The 17,871-nt window shown below is 40.0% G+C and overlaps 1 protein-coding gene across 1 annotated transcript in view; it reads left to right on the top strand.

Annotated features, from left to right (window-relative positions):
* ATP10B (ATPase phospholipid transporting 10B (putative)) overlaps positions 1-17,533 on the top strand; it is a 281,652-nt gene extending 264,119 nt beyond the window's left edge. The window contains exons 21-22 of the mRNA XM_032158541.2: positions 10,626-10,813; positions 14,657-17,533. Coding sequence (XP_032014432.1) covers positions 10,626-10,813; positions 14,657-15,104 — 636 coding nt within the window. The 3' untranslated portion in view covers positions 15,105-17,533. The remainder of the gene's footprint in view (positions 1-10,625; positions 10,814-14,656) is intronic.
* The last annotated feature ends 338 nt before the right edge of the window (positions 17,534-17,871 follow it).

Here is a 17,871-nt window from a genome sequence, read left to right as displayed (position 1 = left end):
AAACTAGGTATTGATGGAACGTATCTCAAAATAATAAGAGCTACTTATGACAAACCCACAGCCAATATCATACTAAATGGGCAAAAGCTGGAAACATTCCCTTTGAAAACCAACACAAAACAAGATGCTGCCCTCCCTCACCACTCCTATTCAACATAGTATTGGAAGTTCTGGCCAGGGCAATCAGGCAAGAGAAAGAAATAAAGGATATTCAAATAGGAGAAGAGGAAGTCAAATTGTCTCTCTTTGCAGATAACATGACTGTATATCTGGAAAACCCCATTGTCTCAGCCCCAAATCTTAAGCTGATAAGCAACTTCAGCAAAGTCTTGGGATAAAAAATCAATGTGCAAAAATCACAAGCATTCCTATACACCAATAATAGACAAACAGAGAGCCAAATCATGAGTGAACTCTCCCATTCACAGTTGCTACAAAGACAATAAAATACCTAGGAATACAGCTAACAAAGGAAGTGAAGGACATCTTCAAAGAGAACTACAAACCACTGGCCAAAGAAATAACAGACGACACAAACGAATGGAAAAACATTCCATGCTCATGGATAGGAAGAATCAATATTATGAAAATGGCCATACTGCCCAAATTGATTTATAGAATCAATGCTATCCCCATCAAGCTACCACTGACTTTCTCCACAGAACTGGAAAAATCTACTTTAAATTTCATATGGAACCAAAACAACCCATATAGACACGACAATGCTAAGCAAAAAACACAAAGCTGGAGGCATCATGCTACCTGACTTCAAACTATGCTACAAGGCTACAGTAACCAAAATAGCATGGTACTGGTACCAAAACAGATATATAAACCAATAGAACAGAACAGAGGCCTCAGAAATCACATCACACATCTACAACCATCTGATCTTTGACAAATCTGACAGAAACAAGTAATGGGGAAAGGATTCCCTATTTAATAAATGGTGTTGGGAAAACTGGCTAGCCATATGCAGAAAACAAACTGGACCCCTTCCTTACACCTTATACAAAAATTCACTCAAGGTGGATTAACGACTTAAATGTAAGACCTAAAACCATAAAAACCCTAGAAGAAAACCTAGGCAATACCATTCAGGACATAGGCATGGGCAAAGACTTTATGACTAAAACACCAAAAGCAATGGCAACAAGAGCCAAAATTGAAAATGCAATCTAATTAAAGAACTTCTGCACAGCAAAAGAAACTTATCAGAATGAACAGGCAACCTACAGAATGGCAGAAAATTTTTGCAATCTATCCATCTGACAAAGGGCTAATATCCACAATCTACAAGGAACTTAAATTTACAAGACAAAACAATCCCATCAAAAAGTGGGCAAAGGATATGAACAGACACTTCTCAAAAGAAGACATTTATGTGGCCAACATCACTCGTCATTAGAGAAATGCAAATCAAAACCACAATGAAATACCATCTCACTCCAGTTAGAATGGCAATCATTAAAAAGTCAGGAAACAACAGATGCTGGAGAGGATGTGGAGAAATAGGAACACTTTTACACTGTTGGTGGGACCATAAACTAGTTGAACCATTGTGGAAGACAGTGTGGCAATTCCTCAAGGATCTAGAACCAGACATACCATTTGACCCAGCAATCCCATTACTGGGTATATACCCAAAGCATTATAAACCATTCAACTATAAAGACACATGCACACACGTTTATTGCAGCACTGTTCACAATAGCAAAGACTTGGAACCAACCCAAATGCCCACTGATGATAGACTGGATAAAGCAAATGTGGCATATATATACCATGGAATAGTATGAAACCATAAAAAAGGATGAGTTCATGTCTTCTGAAGGGACATGGATGAAGCTGGAAACCATCATTCTCAGGAAACTAACACAGGAACAGAAAACCAAAAATACCGCATGTTCTCACTCATAAGTGAGAGTTGAACAAAGAACACATGGACACAGGTAGGGCAACATCACACACTTGGGCCTGTCAGGTGGTGCTAGGAGAGGGATAGCATTAGGAGAAATACCTAATGTAGATGGGTTGATGGGTGCAGCAAACCACCATGGCACGTGTATGCCTATGTAACAAACCTGCACATTCTGTACATGTAGCCCAGAACTTAAAGTATAATGAAAAAAATGCATTTTAATTTAAAAAAAATGAGAGCAAAGAAAATGATGGCAAACAAAAAATGCAAAATGAGATGTTTAACTAAATTGAAATACATCAGTACTCATAGTAGATTAAGTAGATTAAATTCTTCCTTTAAAAAAATTGCAGATTGGATTTTTGGATTTTTTTCATCCAGCAAAAATAAGAAATGGACAAATTCACAATCATAGTTTGAGATTTTCATACAACTCTATAAGAAACTGATATAGATCAAATAGACAAATAAATAGAAGGCGTATAGAAACTTTTAATAAATTACGTTTGATCTAATATATAAAACTTTGCTCAAAACAGATAACATTTTTTCAAACATACACAGACCATTTACCAGAGAGACAATTCTAAATCACAAAGGAATTTGAAAGAAAAAAAAAATCATAAAGTTTATGTTCTCTGACAAGTTATTTAAATTAGAAACCACCAATAAACAGGTAGCCACATAAAACCTAACAAGCTTAGAAATTTCAAAATGTACTTCTAAACAACTTATGAACTAAAGAGTAAGTCATGATGGAAATTCTAAATACGTCTTGCTGAATGACTATAAAAATACTAGTACTTTTAATGGCAAAATCCACGATTACTTATGCACCAACCTAACGATTAGAAATCCCCTAGGGCACGGTGCTCTCCAGCCCCAGGAAATCAATAATGATCTGTCTTAAGTAGGAGCAGTAATTCCTTTCCCTTCAGCAGTGATTGGTCCAGGGTGGGCACATGATCCAGCTCTTAGCCAAAGAGAGGTCAAGGGGAACCTGTTTTTTTAATTATTATTATTAATAAGATAGAGTCATGAGGTAAAAGCCTTTTGTCCCACCTTTTCCTTCCTGCTTTTGTCAGTGTCCTGTGACCAAATGATGTGTGGCACTGCAGCCACTGTTTTGGGCAATGAGTTTAAGGACAAAGCCAACTACTGCTAGAGATCCCAGAACAGAAAGATGAGAAGAGCCTGGATTCTGGGACACACTGAGCCCCTGGCTGCCAACCTTAAGATGTTTTGCTATAAAAGATGATTTTTTTTTGCTTAAGCCGCTTTCAGGCATACTGTCACTTGCAGTTGAAAATATAATGAATGCCATCACATTCCCAATGCCGTATTCCTCAGATCATCTTCAGAGAAGGAAACTAAAGCTAGCAAACCCTTGAAGGTGCAGGGGTCAGCATCCCAGCTGAGGTGTTTGGACTTTCCCTGGGAGGGAAATGTGTTCAGAAGATCCTCCCATCTCCAATGTGCCAACATCTACCTATGATACTTACCTCTCCTTCGCTTCACATCCTACCATGGCTCCCCATTGCTCTTAGGTCAGAGTCCAAACTCCTCACTTACGAGCCTGTAATAGCTGGCTCCTGCTGGCCCCCTGGCATCACCAGTGATGCTTCCTACTTCATACTTAGACCCCAGCCCGACCAAGCTACTTTTAGTTCTCAAATACTCTATCTCGCTTCTAGGCATCTGCATTTGCTAATTTCTCTCTCATTTCCTCTGGCTCTCTCCTCATCCTTCAGGCCTTATCTCAAATGTTGTCTCCTCCAAGAGGCCTTCCTTGGTGTCTAGGCTGGATTCTGTAACCCGTTGGAGCTCCCATTGTGCCTTGTGATTTCTCTTATTAAACACATTGAACTGGATTGTAATTGTTTTCATAACTGCTCTGCACTATGCTGCTGCTTCCAGCTCCCTTTCCTAACTTCTGGCCCTGATTACCAAATGTGAGCTTAGGCTCATGGCCAGATTCTTGGCTGTAGACTCAAAGACAACTGCTTCCCATAGACCCCTCCATCACTTTTTTGCAGTCATGTCTGCAGTTGGATGTGCTTGGTTTCTCAATTTGGTGACTTTTATCCTTTAAGTCCTCTTCTGGGCTTCACTTTCTCACTCCTCTCACAATTATGGGAGGTCTAGTCCCTGTAGTAAATCTCTTATCCTAGACACTCACAGTAACTCTTCTCCCCTGACTGATACACAATCCAGAGCAGACACTGTCTCCTGGTTTTGGAGATGGAGACATGACCTAGAACCCCATCCAAACAATTCTACCCCACCCCATTCACAGTGATTGGTTTAGGCATGTACATATGACCCAGTCCTGGCCAATGAGAACCTGCCTTAGGATTTTTGTTGGAAAGCAGGAGCAGTCTTTCTGCTGTGGTTTCTGAGCCAGTTGTTTGGAAGCCTGGAGCAACTGGCAATTTCTTGCCATAATGTAGAAAGGACTACTGGAGAATGAGGCCAACAGAGAGGAAATCAGGATGAAGAAAGGGAGAGGTGCAGATTCCATGGGACATTGCTGAGTGCCTGCATCCATCTTTGCCTGAAGCTAATCCTACCTCTAGGCTTATTATAGCTCAATTCAGTCATAGTTGGTTTTTTGTACCATCTAGTGGAAAGAGCATGGCCAATGTGTGAATAACTATCTGTTAAATAAATGAATCTCAATTGGCTGTGGCTATTTAGGGTTTTTTTTTATTTGTTTAATCCATTGTTTTGTTTTTAGAAGAAAAAAAAGAATTTAGAGGGTCATTGTTATATGAAAAATGAATCCTAGATAGAATCCTAGGAAGGGATTTTAATCATCATTTAATCCAATGCTTTTTTTAATTACCAATATGGAAATTGAGGCTCAAAGAGGGTATCTAACTTGCCAGGATCACATGGCCAGGTAGAGAATGTATAATCTGAATATGCTCGTAAGGAAACATCAGACAAATACAAAATGAGCATTATTCTTTCTTTAAACAAAAAGGTGGTAGGTAGGGTGAGAGTATTCCAGTATTTTTCAAAAATGTCAATACCATAAAAAACCAAAGGCTATGAAATATTGCAGATTAAAGGAGACTAAGGAGACATGAAAACTAAATGTAATATTCGACCCTAAACTGGATTCTGTACTGAAGGGAAAAAAAACACACCATTAGGACATTATTGGATTAACAAAATATGAATATAAAAAAATTTTAGCTATGTTAAATTAATTTTAGCAATGTTAAGTTTCATAAAATTTACCAAAATGCAGTCAGGATCACTCAGCAAGCCTGAATAAACCAAACCTATCCCCAAAAACATCAGACCCAAAGGATTTAAAGTTTGATCGAACTTGTAAAGAACAGGTAATCTCTATTATATCAATTTTTTCATGGAATAAAAAAATAGACAGTTTGTGCTACTGCAACAGAGCACCTGAGACTGGATAATTTACAAAGAATAGAAATATATTTCTCATAGCTCTAGGGGCTGGTAAGTCCAAGACCAAAGCACCAGCAGGTTCATAGTCTGGTGAGCACTGCTCCCTGCTTCAAATGGTGTCCTCTTGCTGCATCTTTGGGAAGGGCACACACACACACAAAAAAAAAAAAAAAAAAAAGAATGCTGTGTCCTCACAAGGCAAAAAGAGATGAAACTGACACCGTGGCCTCACGTGGTGGAAGGGCAAAAAAAGCACTAGGATGCTTCCATCATCCTCTTTTATAGGGGCATCTAATTCATTCATGAAGGAAGATCTTTCATGACTTAATCACTTCCAAAAGGCTCATCCTCTTAACACTATCACAGTGGGTATTAGGTTCCAATATATGAGTTTAGAGGGGGCACATACATTTAAACCATAGCAATAAGCAATTTGTTTTTCATGGCTATAATAACTGATATCAAAATGGGCATGGGCAGTTCAAGGAAAGAAAATTACAGACCAATCTCACTAACATTAGATGTAGAAAAAAAATTTTTTTTGAGATGGAATCTCACTCTTGTCACCTAGGCTGCAGTGCAGTGGCGCAATCTGGGCTCACTGCAACTGCTGCCACCGAGTTCAAGTGATTCTCCTGCCTCACCCTCCCAATCAGCTGGGATTATAGGCACACACCACCAAGCCCAGCTAATATTTTGTATTTGTAGTAGACACAGGGTTTCATCATGTTTCCCAGGCTTGTCTTGAACTCCTGACCTCAAATGATCCACCCACCATGGCCTCCCAAAGTGCTGGGATTACAGGCATGAGCCACTGCACCCAGCCAGATGTAGAAAATTCTAAATAAAGTAGTGACAAGTCATTTTGGGAGTGTGTTAAAGATGATAAAGCATAGCCAAGGAACTTCCCTATCCTGTTAGCAGATGATAAACTCTGAAGAGTTATTTGAAAACAGCTAGAGGAATTTAAAGTACTCATATTTTTTGGCACAATTCTAAGTACATACCTCAGAAATACTCTTGCACACATATATATGGAGACATGTACAGGAATGTTACATCATTCTTAATAGCCAAAAGGGGGGCCTAAATATTCATCAATGAGAAAAATAAGCTGTGGCATGTTCATACCATGTAATAGTTAAAATGAATCCACTAGAGCTGCCTTTCAACATAGATAAAATTTTAAAGCAGTGGTCCCCAACCTTTTTGGCACCAGGGACCAGTTTCACAGAAGACAATTTTTCCATAGAATTGAGGGGTGGAGGTGGTTTGGAATGAAACTGTTCTACCTCAAAGCATCAGGCATTTGAGTCGCATAAGGAGCATGCAACCTAGATCCCTCACATCCACGTTCACAATAGAGTTCTTGTGCTCCTATGAGTATCTAATGTCACCACTAATCTGACAAGAGATGGAGCTCAGGCAGTAATGCTCACTCACCAGCCACTCATCTCCTGCTGTGCGGCCCAGTTCCTAATGGGCTATGGACTGGTACTAGTCCATGGCCCAGGAGCTGGAGACACCCCTTCTTTAAAGTATCAAATCAAGTGAAAAAAGCTGCAGAATTGTCTTTGTCTTCTCAGGCTGTCATAACAAATACCATAGACCGGGTGGCTTAAATAACAGATTTATTTCTCATGGTTCTGGAGGCTAGAAGCCCAAGATCAGTGCAGCAGCTGATTCAGCATCTGGTTCAGACCCTCTTCCTTCCTGGACAGCTGCCTTCCAGCTATATTATCACTCACATGGCTGAATGAAAGAGAGAAGGATCAAATCTCTCATGTCTTTTCTTATAAGAGCACTAATCCCATTCATGGGTACTCCCCCAATCACCTTCAAAAGGTCCCACATCAAAATGCTATCACATTGGAGATTAGGATTTAAATATTATTAACTTGGGAGGAAGACATAAACATTCAGCCCATACTAGAAGGATGCATATATGATAAAGCAAAAAAGCATCCATAAACATGGGTAAACGTGTACATGTGTATGAAACGTGTCAGACTGATACACACTGAATTTGTGTTCAAGATTAAAGAGGTCATTTGCAAGAGATATACACTTGCTTTAATTGTATCTGTAAGACTTAATCTTTCCATAAAATCTGAAGTAAATACAAGGTTAAAACTGATGAAGCTGAATGTTGGGTGTATGAGGTTTATTGTCTATAAGCTTGAAATATTTCACAGCAATTTAATTACACTTTTAAAAACTAGTCCAAGATATTTTCCAAAAGGAATTCTCCTCTCTATTACTCTCTTAATCATTAGATTTTTTAAAACCATTCAAAAGATTTAATGCCCTGAAAGATTTTTAATCAGGCCTCAACATTATATTAAATGAGTGGTGAGACTAAAGATTCTGTATTCTGATTGAACACTCAGTCCTCTTTCTCAAAGCACTGAAGCCATCTGCTTTAAAAAAGTACTCTTTTAGCACTATTAACCCACCTAATCTATCTTCAGACTAGGTACCCTCAATAGTTACTGGTGATTTCTGGTGATTTGGGGAAAGGAGTCAGCTACTAAAATAATTATGAAAAATATGCTTCCCTTTTGAAAGTACTCGAAGCAGGAAAAGAATCTATTTCTTCCCTGGGTAGAAATATAACAAGAATTTTAAGAGCTTTGACAGTTTCAGTCCCCATTAAAGCAATTGAAAAAGTTAGCTAATTGCTTTCTTCTTCAGGAAACGGCGCTAGGTTATTTAGATCACATCCCTCACTGAGAACAACAAAAAATACTGGATAACTTTTAAAAAGGAAAAAAAAAACTCTTTAAAAGCATGAGCAAGCTGACAAGAAAGCAAAGACCAAACCTCAGGGAAAAGGAGATGCTAGAGAAACAAATTGAGCCAATGCCTTTCTTAAGGGTATTGGCAACTCTCCTAAAAATGAACTTTTGTTTTGGCAGACTTGATTGAGCAAAAGTTTCAGAAATCAATACCTAGGCTCCTAAGTTGGGAGTCTAAGAGAGAACATTAAAATAGGATCCCGAAGGCTATGACTTCAGGGCAAGGATATACTCAAAAATACACCCAGTTATACCCCCTCCCCAGCTGGGACTGCAAAGATTTTTTTCTTCTGTGCTGAAGAGAGCAGAAAGAATCAGCACCAATTTGCCCTGGGGAAATTGTGACCACAGACTGGCCTCGGGTACATATGTAGCCCAGGTTCACGTCACCTGGGTGAGCCAAACTTTCACCTATGAATTCAGCTTAAAGTGCCTCAAGATTAGCGGTGCCCAACGATTGCAAAATACACACACACACACACACACACACGCAGATGTACACAATTCCTTTCTAGAGAAAGTCACCTTTATTCTAACCCTCAAGTTGTGTCTAACTTTGAGCACAATAAGCACATTCAAAAATAATGAGCCTCATAAAAGAATGAGTCCATGAGTGAAAAACCAAATATCAGAAACAAATATTTTAGAAACTGGAATTATCAAATATAAATAAAAGGCAAATCTATGTTTACTATGTCTAAAGAAACAAAGAATAAGCTTTAAAATATCTGCAGGGATTGGTAAACTATATAAAGCAACCTAGCAGATTTGAAAAATCAATAGAAAGTTTAGAAATAAAGACTACAATAACTAAGTTTCAATGGTCGGCTTAATAGAAAATTAGATATAGCTAAGGGAAGAATTATTGAATTGGTCAAAAGAAGTATTCAGACTATAAAACCGGAAAAGTAATGAAAATTATAGAAGCAATATTAAGAAAATAGAATGATATTTTAAGTGGTCTGACAAACATTTAATCAGAGTCTCAGAAAGAAAGAGAGGGAATGAAATACAGGCAATCTTTGAAAAGATTGTGATGAGAATTTTGCGGAAGTGATGAAAGATTCCAGCTCAGCAAAACTCAAGCAAGATAAATAAAAAATTCATACTTATTCTGTCATAGGAAAGTATAGAACAAAAAAGACAAAAAAAGTTGTAAAAGCAAGCAGACTTTAAGAGATAAAGATTTCCTTCTAAGGAAGAACAGGTGGAGATTAATAACTTCTTAATAGCAGTAATGGAAGCCAGAAGACAGTGGAATGCCATATTAAACACATTGAAAGAAAATAGCTGCCTAACAAGAATTCCACATTCATCAAAAGATGATTTTCAAGAACAACGAAATAAAGCATCAGAAAGCATATCACTATCAGACTCCGAAAAAGGACATTTTACAGGATATACTTAAAAAGATACCTCGGGTGGTGGGTCCAAGGAATGAAGGCATGAGAAGTGATAAGCATGTGAGTAGATCTTAGTGAATACTGACCATACAAACAATAATGCCAGTGAGTTGAATGATTTTAAAAGATGACAGAATTAAAACAGCAGCAAAAGCATATTAGCCAGGAGAGATGTAAAGAGAGTTAAAGTGCTCTAAATCTCGTTGTGTAATTCAGGAGGATGGAAAACTAGTGTAAGCTTTAGACTGCAGTATGTCTGCCGGTTTAGACTGCAGTACGTCTGCCGGTTTAGACTGCAGTACGTTTGCTGGTTTTCACTTATTGAGTAATCACTTAAAGAATAGTCCCAAAATTATACAAAATAGTCAATATGTTTAAAAGAACAATAGAATGACTATAGTTAACATTAGCTGATTGTGTATTTCAAAATAGCTAAAAGAGAATAATTTGAATATTCCTAGAAGAAAAGAAATATTTAAAGTCATGGATGTCATGATTACCCTAATTATATATGAATATACCAAAATATCACATGTACCCTGAAAATATATACATCTAGTATCAATTTTTAAAATTAAATAAAAGTAAAAGACAACAAGCATGGGAAAAGAAAAGCACAAAACAGGCAGGACAAAATACGATCAAAATACAGAATACTGCGCTGCTTTGAAAATGAATAAACTACTGCCACGTGGAAAAAATGGGCTCATCACACAAACATAATATTGAAGGAAAAAAGACAAAAAGTCATACGAAACATGATTCTATTTATCCATTTAAAAACAGGCTATGTAGGAAAACCTAGATAGGTGGTAAACCTACAAAGGATAGCATAGAAATTATCACCAAAAGCAGGGGTGAGACAGAAGAATAGGGTCTTCTGGGGTATGTGTGTTCAATTCTACATGGCAGCAATCTGCGTGTTTGCTTTATAATGATAGATTAAGCTGCACACTTTTTTGAATTTTGTGTGTGTTACATTTCAAAAACAGTTTGAAAGTTAATCAAGTAGTTTGATCACCCTGCCTCCTAATCTCAGCTATACCTTCAACAGTGTTTGCTTATTTCCCTCCACAGACCATTTTTCACGGAGTCGTGCTCCTCGGCAGCTTCCTGATGTACTTTGTGGTATCCCTCCTGTACAATGCCACCTGCGTTATCTGCAACAGCCCCACCAATCCCTATTGGGTGATGGAAGGCCAGCTCTCAAACCCCACTTTCTACCTCGTCTGCTTTCTCACACCAGTTGTTGCTCTTCTCCCAAGGTTTGAGCACTGGGGCTGTGTTTCTTTCCTAAAATTACCAATCTCCCTTTAATAAGCCATTTTTATAACCCAAGAGTCAGGAGTTTGACTATTGCTGGGATCCTTGAGGCTACTGTTTCAGAAACAGAGAGCTGGGACAGAAAGAACAATGAACAACCAAGGAGGCAAATAACATGGACTGTGGTCCCAGGTTAGCCACAAAGCAGTGAAGTCACCAAATCAGTGTGACCTCAGTTGTGACATCTATAAAATAGGAGTATCAATTCCTACCCTCCTGCCTTAAGAATTTTTTGTGTGATAAAGAATTATTTTGAGAGGCTCTATGGTCCTTTTTTGTATTAGTCTAGGAGTCTCATACTCAAATGCCTACAGGGATAGGCCAGCAAGTTCAGCAGGCCAGCTGGAGTACAGACATTGGAAGAAAGAGCTTCTCAGCTTCTATCATGGCCACAAGGAAAGATCAAGTCAAACATTCCAGAGCTTCAGAGTTTTCCCAGAAATTCAAATTTTGCATGAAATTGCCAACGTTTAAATATTATTCAAATTTGTTTAAACACACACCTTCCATACAAGACCTGCATTAGACAAATTATCCATGCCCAGGGACTATGTCAGATATTTCCAGGTTAAACCCTCTGCAGTAAATGTACCTTTTCCAGAAAAATAGCAACAGCAACTATAAATGCCTTGCCTTTCCTTGGAGCTCACTCTTGACATAGGCTCTCCCATCTAGCCTCTCATTTTGTTTTTGCCATGAGCTAAGTGTTGGGCAGAGCTATGGTTCTAGTACCCCACTCATGGGACAGCTGAAGTACCAAGAGGGACCAGAATGTGTTCACAGGCCTACCACTGATGATAGTGGGAGCTAGGTTCTCCCAACTCAAAGGCCAGTGTTCTATTCTGCAGCCCACACTCACCAGTCAGAGCAGTGAACTTGACGATGATGTTCCCACAGGCAAGACTTAGCCTCTCTCCATCCCTAGGATCTCACCACTCTGAACATCACAATCAAGCCATTTTATCTTTTTAAGCAATAGAAAACAGACAATTATACAAAACTTTTTTTATCCCAAAATTAAAGACCCATCAACAGGCCTTACTTCCTTTAATAAGTTTGGTGGTTTGCTTAACCTAGTTTCTCTTGTCCCTAGGTTCTCTTGGCCCTGGGTTCTCTTGTCTTCTAACTTTATGTTCTCTCCATAAACAGCAATCACTATCATGGATTTAAAAATTATTTTTAGCAGACGACTCTTCACCATAAATTCCCGGCCCAGACCTCTCTTATGAATTCCAGACACATCTTTCAAGCTACCTATTCATCACCTCCACTGGACATATTAAGTCTGAGGAAATGGAGACATTTCTAATTGAATTCATGGTTCCACCCTCTATCACTGGCACCACCCCAGAAATCTGGGTATCTCCAGAGTTTCTTTCAGCAAATGCTACCCACTTAGGACAAAGGCAGGCCCCAGGGAATTATTCTTGACATCACCTGCTAACTCATGGCCATATCTAGCCTTTCACCAAGTACTGACAGTTCTGTCCACTACGTATTTCTCAAACCCATCTACTATTTCCATTTCTACAGCCACTACTACCAATAGACTATTACCCTTTCACCCGAAATTATTTCAGTAGTCTCCTATTGGATCTTACTCTAGTCCATTATCGTTGGCTCAAAGTGTGATGTTGCCTATTTATAACCCTCCAAGGGCTTCCCAAGACCTCTGCAATAAAGCACAAAAACCATAAACCTGGTCCACAATTCCTCCCTTCTCTGCTTGTGCCAACCCCTCCTGGGACATATTCCCCCACTCTTATCATCACTCCCCAAGCTTCAGCCATCGTGCCGAGGTTTTGATTCTCATCCCCTTGGCATGGCTACCTCCTATGCATCCTGTAGCTTTCAGCTTTAAAAGGTTACTTTGTGTAAACCTTTCCCCCAAGCCACTACCTTCCTCCTCCATTCATTTATTCAACAAATACTTATCAAGTCCCCACAATGGGCCAGGCCTCCAAAGGATTAAGCCACGAACACAAGAGACAAGGTTTTTGCTGTCATTTAAGAACACATGGACACAGGAAGGGGAATATCACACACTGGGGACTGTTGTGGGGTGGGGGGAGGGGGGAGGGATAGCATTAGGAGATATACCTAATGCTAAATGACGAGTTAATGGGTACAGCACACCAACATGGCACATGTATACATATGTAACAAATCTGCACATTGTTCACATGTACCCTAAAACTTAAAGTATAATAATAATAAAATTAAAAATAAATAAACATGTGAATATAGTTATAAATGGAGGGGGCATTTCCTCAAGGAAGACATTTAAGGGCTAATAGGGCATGGGTTTGAGAAATACATAGCAGGTGGAACTGTCAGCACTTCCTTCCTTGAGGAAGAAATATTTAATATCAGTGATCAGGTGTTTGACACTCTCATTGCCTTCTCCATTTATAACTATACTCACATGTTACATGACAGCAAGGACCTTCTCTTTCCTATTCATGGCTTAATCCCTTGGGGGCCTGGCCCATTGTGGGAACTTGAAAAGCATTTGTTGAATAAACGAATAGAGGAGGAAGGCAGTGGCTTGAGGAAAAGGTTTACACTAAGGAAATTCCAGTTTTGAAGCAAAAAGTCAAATATTTCCTGGGACACATACATGGCCCCTACTACCTCACTGGGTGAGATGTGAGAGAACAAAACACAGTTTATCTGGTTCCATGAGATCTACTGTAATTTTCAGAAATCTCTTGCCCACTGGCAGGGGTTGGCCGGTGGGTGGGGGGATAGGGGGGTCACCTTGCAGCTTTTAGGCATAGTAGAAGAATAGGATCCTTCCTGCCTATAAGACTTCAAACATAAAAAATGTTTAAAGACTATCTTTGGGAATGACCTTAGATGTCCTCCAGGTCAGATAGATTACTTTTTTACTTTTTAGATAAGGCAACGGACATCTGGAAAGTGGATGTGAGTTGCCCACTGTCACAGCTTTTGTGTATTTTCTCCATACACCACATAGTTATATTCACATTGTCACCCCTTTCCTTGCCTACACTTTGAACAGAGAGAAGATTCTAGACACAGATAAAGACTTCCAATTCCAGAGTCTACTACAGACTGCATGCAGCTTGGCAGGAGGAAAAAAACCTTGAGTCAGTCAACAGGGAGATGTGTTAATGTCTCAGGAGACCTTGGGAATCTCACCTCACCTCTTGGGGCCCCTATTTCTTTATCTGGCAAATCACAGTAATATGATGACACTGTCAAGTCAGCAAGGCCCACAGATTCAAGAAAAGAATGTGGATTCCAAAACTACTTTAAAATCATCAAGTTTCACAAAGGCTTAACACGACAGAGCAATTAAATTTGCCTAAATTGGAGTAGCCCAGAAATAGAATGGACTGCTTTGTGCATGGCAAATAAGAGACTAGTCTTTGGATTCAGAGTGTGTGGTTCTGACCATAGCTCAACCACTGTGTGGCTGTGGACAAATCATTAAATCTCTCAGTCTCTCAGTTTCCTCATCTGTACTCAGAGGCAAACAAAAGTAATAACCGCATGGGATTGTTGGGAAAAGAAAATGAGTTAATAATACATAAAGCACTTAGAATAGTCCTGGTGTATAATAAATGTTAGCAGTTATGTTTTGTTGTTATTTTTGTTGTGAGCTACCCAAGACTAGAGGTGCCCAGACATGGATTTAATAGCAGTAAAGAGGATCTTGCTCCAGGCAAGGAGTTGGATTCTAAAGGCCACCTTTTAATGCTGAAGTTTATGAAGTCAATGGAAATCAGAAATATCTTTATTCTGTTATTTCCCACCAGATACTTTTTCCTGTCTCTACAAGGAACCTGTGGGAAGTCTCTAATCTCAAAAGCTCAGAAAATTGACAAACTCCCCCCAGACAAAAGAAACCTGGAAATCCAGAGTTGGAGAAGCAGACAGAGGCCTGCCCCTGTCCCCGAAGTGGCTCGACCCACCCACCACCCAGTGTCATCTATCACAGGACAGGACTTCAGTGCCAGCACCCCAAAGAGCTCTAACCCTCCCAAGTGGAAGCATGTGGAAGAGTCAGTGCTCCACGAACAGAGATGTGGCATAGAGTGCATGAGGGATGACTCATGCTCAGGGGACTCCTCAGCTCACCTCTCATCCGGGAAGCACCTGCTGGGGCCTAATAGGACAATGGCCTACCCAAGAGGACAGACTGATATGTCCCGGTGCTCAAAGAGGGGCAGCCATCGCCGATCCCAGAGTTCACTGACCATATGAGGAGCTGCAGAAATCTGTACAAACTCAACAGAGGCCAGCCAGTCACTGGTCCACGTAACCCTTGACCCCTTCCTCTTTATAGAGGAAACAACGTGCCAGTCTTTTTCTCCAACAACCTTGACTTCTGTGGAGGAAGTGCTGGCCCCAAGGGGTCTGACACAAAGACTGGAAACCCAGTCGGCCTCCAGTTTTCTGCTGCTCTCAGGCAGCACATCTTGCAAACAGTTTGGAGAAGGAGGCTGTTTTTGTTGCATCGAGTTCTCAAATCAGTTTAGCCCAAAGCCATTCTTCTGACCCTCTAGATAAGCATAGCCTACAGCCCAGTGCAACTGGGCCGTAAGTTTCCAAGATTCCAAGAAGTGTATCAACCGAGGCAATATCTCAGGATACGGAAGTTTCTGGGCTTATTTACCCCTCAGTGCCCAGAGTTAAAGTTTCAGAAGAGACTTGTGCACATAAGGGCTTCATCTCAAGTGTATTGCAGTAATGGCTGAGTCAGGGTTAATATCTCTTCCAGGCACAGCGAGTTGGTTCTGCTTTTTGCCTGTAAGCCAAAGAAAAGCCACGTCTAAAAAGCTACTACTAAAAGCCAGAAAGAAAAGTAGATTTGAACTCAGTGTCACAGACTCTTCTGAGGGTTTCAGGGTCACAGTTAGTGTAAGAGGCATGAAGAATAGACATGCAAAAGGGAACGGGTGCACCAGAGACCCCTGTTTTGGCTGACAGACCATATGTCCCACCATCTGGGGAATCTGACAAGAGGACATAGGTGGCACTCTTTTTTTAAAAGCTATTTATTGTATTTATTTTTAAATAAAATTGTGCATCCTCATTCAGCTCTTAGAACAAAAGAAAAAAACCCTGTAAATCAGGAGATATAAGCACATCTGCACCCAGAATAGGCCCAAATGATAGGGCAACCCTGAGCTTAAACAATGACATCTTCAGTGGTAGAACTAATATGAAACCCCATTCAGCCTATTCCAGAATACCACCCTCTGGAAGACACTGGCCTGCATCAGTTAGAGTCAGAGGAAGTGTCACTTCACAGGGAAAAGAAGGATTATACAGACTTCCTATCCCTAGAGTTTATAAATGTCAACTATATAAAAGAGTTCAAAACAGGGTTAAAGGAATGAACAGTAGAATTTTAATAGGCTGTCAAAAGAAGCCAGGTCTGCTGTGGGCAAGTATAGCCTAACCCTAGTCTTGTAAAATAAGCCAGAAAGGGTTACTGAGCCACCTTAAGCTAGTACCTATATAGTAGGCAAAAAGTACAGAAATAGATGCAATAAGTGTGGTGAGTCTTTGAGCCTATGAGTCATGCCACCAGCCATAAATTGACCTATCACTCTAGAACCTCCTCAGGAAAGATGCCAGAAAACGTTCAATCAAGTTGGCAAATGGCACAGGGAGCTGGCCCTCTGACCATCTTCCTGGCAAACCTGGACTGGAAGAGCCATTTGCAGCACTGTCCAGGAGCTAATACACTGTTTCACTGCCTCTGCCACATAATGATGCCAGCACTAGCCAGCGGGTGGGTATTTGGGGGAATCTTGCAGTGGATTGCCCAAGAAGGGACAGGTACACATATCTAGCAAAGTGGTGATGATGTGAATTGTTTCCAGTGAGGGGATTGAGTCAAAACTTGGATCTCACACACCCCAATTTTTCCCCCCAATTTCTGGCTATGACTAAAAGCCAGAAAGAACAGAACAGTGGCCTCAGGAGATCTGAGTTTGAATCCTTGCTCTCTAGGATGCAGGTGGCTTGAAGCAGAATGCCACACCTGCAAGTTCGTTAGAACTGCCTTTCTTCTCAGGCTTGACATAGGTATTAAGTCAAAATTACATGAAACCCAGTGGTAAAAAAGCCTCTGAAAGCTGTAACACCCTCGGTAATAACAAAAGGGATTTTTATTTCACAGCTAAAGGGAAAAAGAGGTGGAGAAGTTAAAAAATAATGTCTGATCCTCTTCCTAAGTTCCAAACTATAGCCAACACTCTGATGCTGCTCTTTTTCTTGTAGGACCACCCATCCCAGTTTGCCTGGGACTTTCTCATTTTTACAGAGTGCCAAATCCTAGGAAACTGGAGCAACTGGTACAACTGGTCACCTACTCTTGCCCCTCTGTAAATCAAGCCAACTGTGACCATCCAATGTGCCATCTTACAGGGAAAAGTTATAACAACTATTCCCCTATAACATAATGCTAATGATTGTACTTAGTACATTTTTGTACTTTTATGATATTTTACTGATTGGAAATGTCATCCTTTATTAAAAATAAACATGATTTTCCATAGTTGCCTGCCAACCTAAGTTCATATTCTTCTTCTTTTATATCATCATCACTAGTTCTGAGGACTTTCTCATCCACCTATCCTCTTTTGCATTCATTCATTTGTTCATTCATTCATCTATCCAATAAATTTATGTTAAGCCCCTACTAGATATCTGACAATGTGTGAGGTGCTGTGAGAAGCTCAATCTGTCTTTGAGAAGCTCACATGTTTGTTGAGCATCCAATGCTGCCAACCCCCACTGAACGTATACAGAGTATCAGGAACATATTTGGCTATTTGACCCAACATGGAGGTATGACACAAACCAAAAGGGCTGTAAGAATTAGAAGCAGCACATGCAGTCTGGAAGTCTAACCTAGGTACTCCTCTCCTTCTGGAAGCCCAGCACCAACCTTGAATCAAGACTGATTTGGTCCAGCACCAACCTCAAATCGAGACAGATTTGGGTGCCTCTTTTTATT

Source organism: Hylobates moloch, unplaced genomic scaffold (assembly GCF_009828535.3).
Source record: "Hylobates moloch isolate HMO894 unplaced genomic scaffold, HMol_V3 SCAFFOLD_6, whole genome shotgun sequence".
Taxonomy (NCBI): domain Eukaryota; kingdom Metazoa; phylum Chordata; class Mammalia; order Primates; family Hylobatidae; genus Hylobates; species Hylobates moloch.
This window is presented reverse-complemented; position numbering and strand designations above follow the sequence as displayed.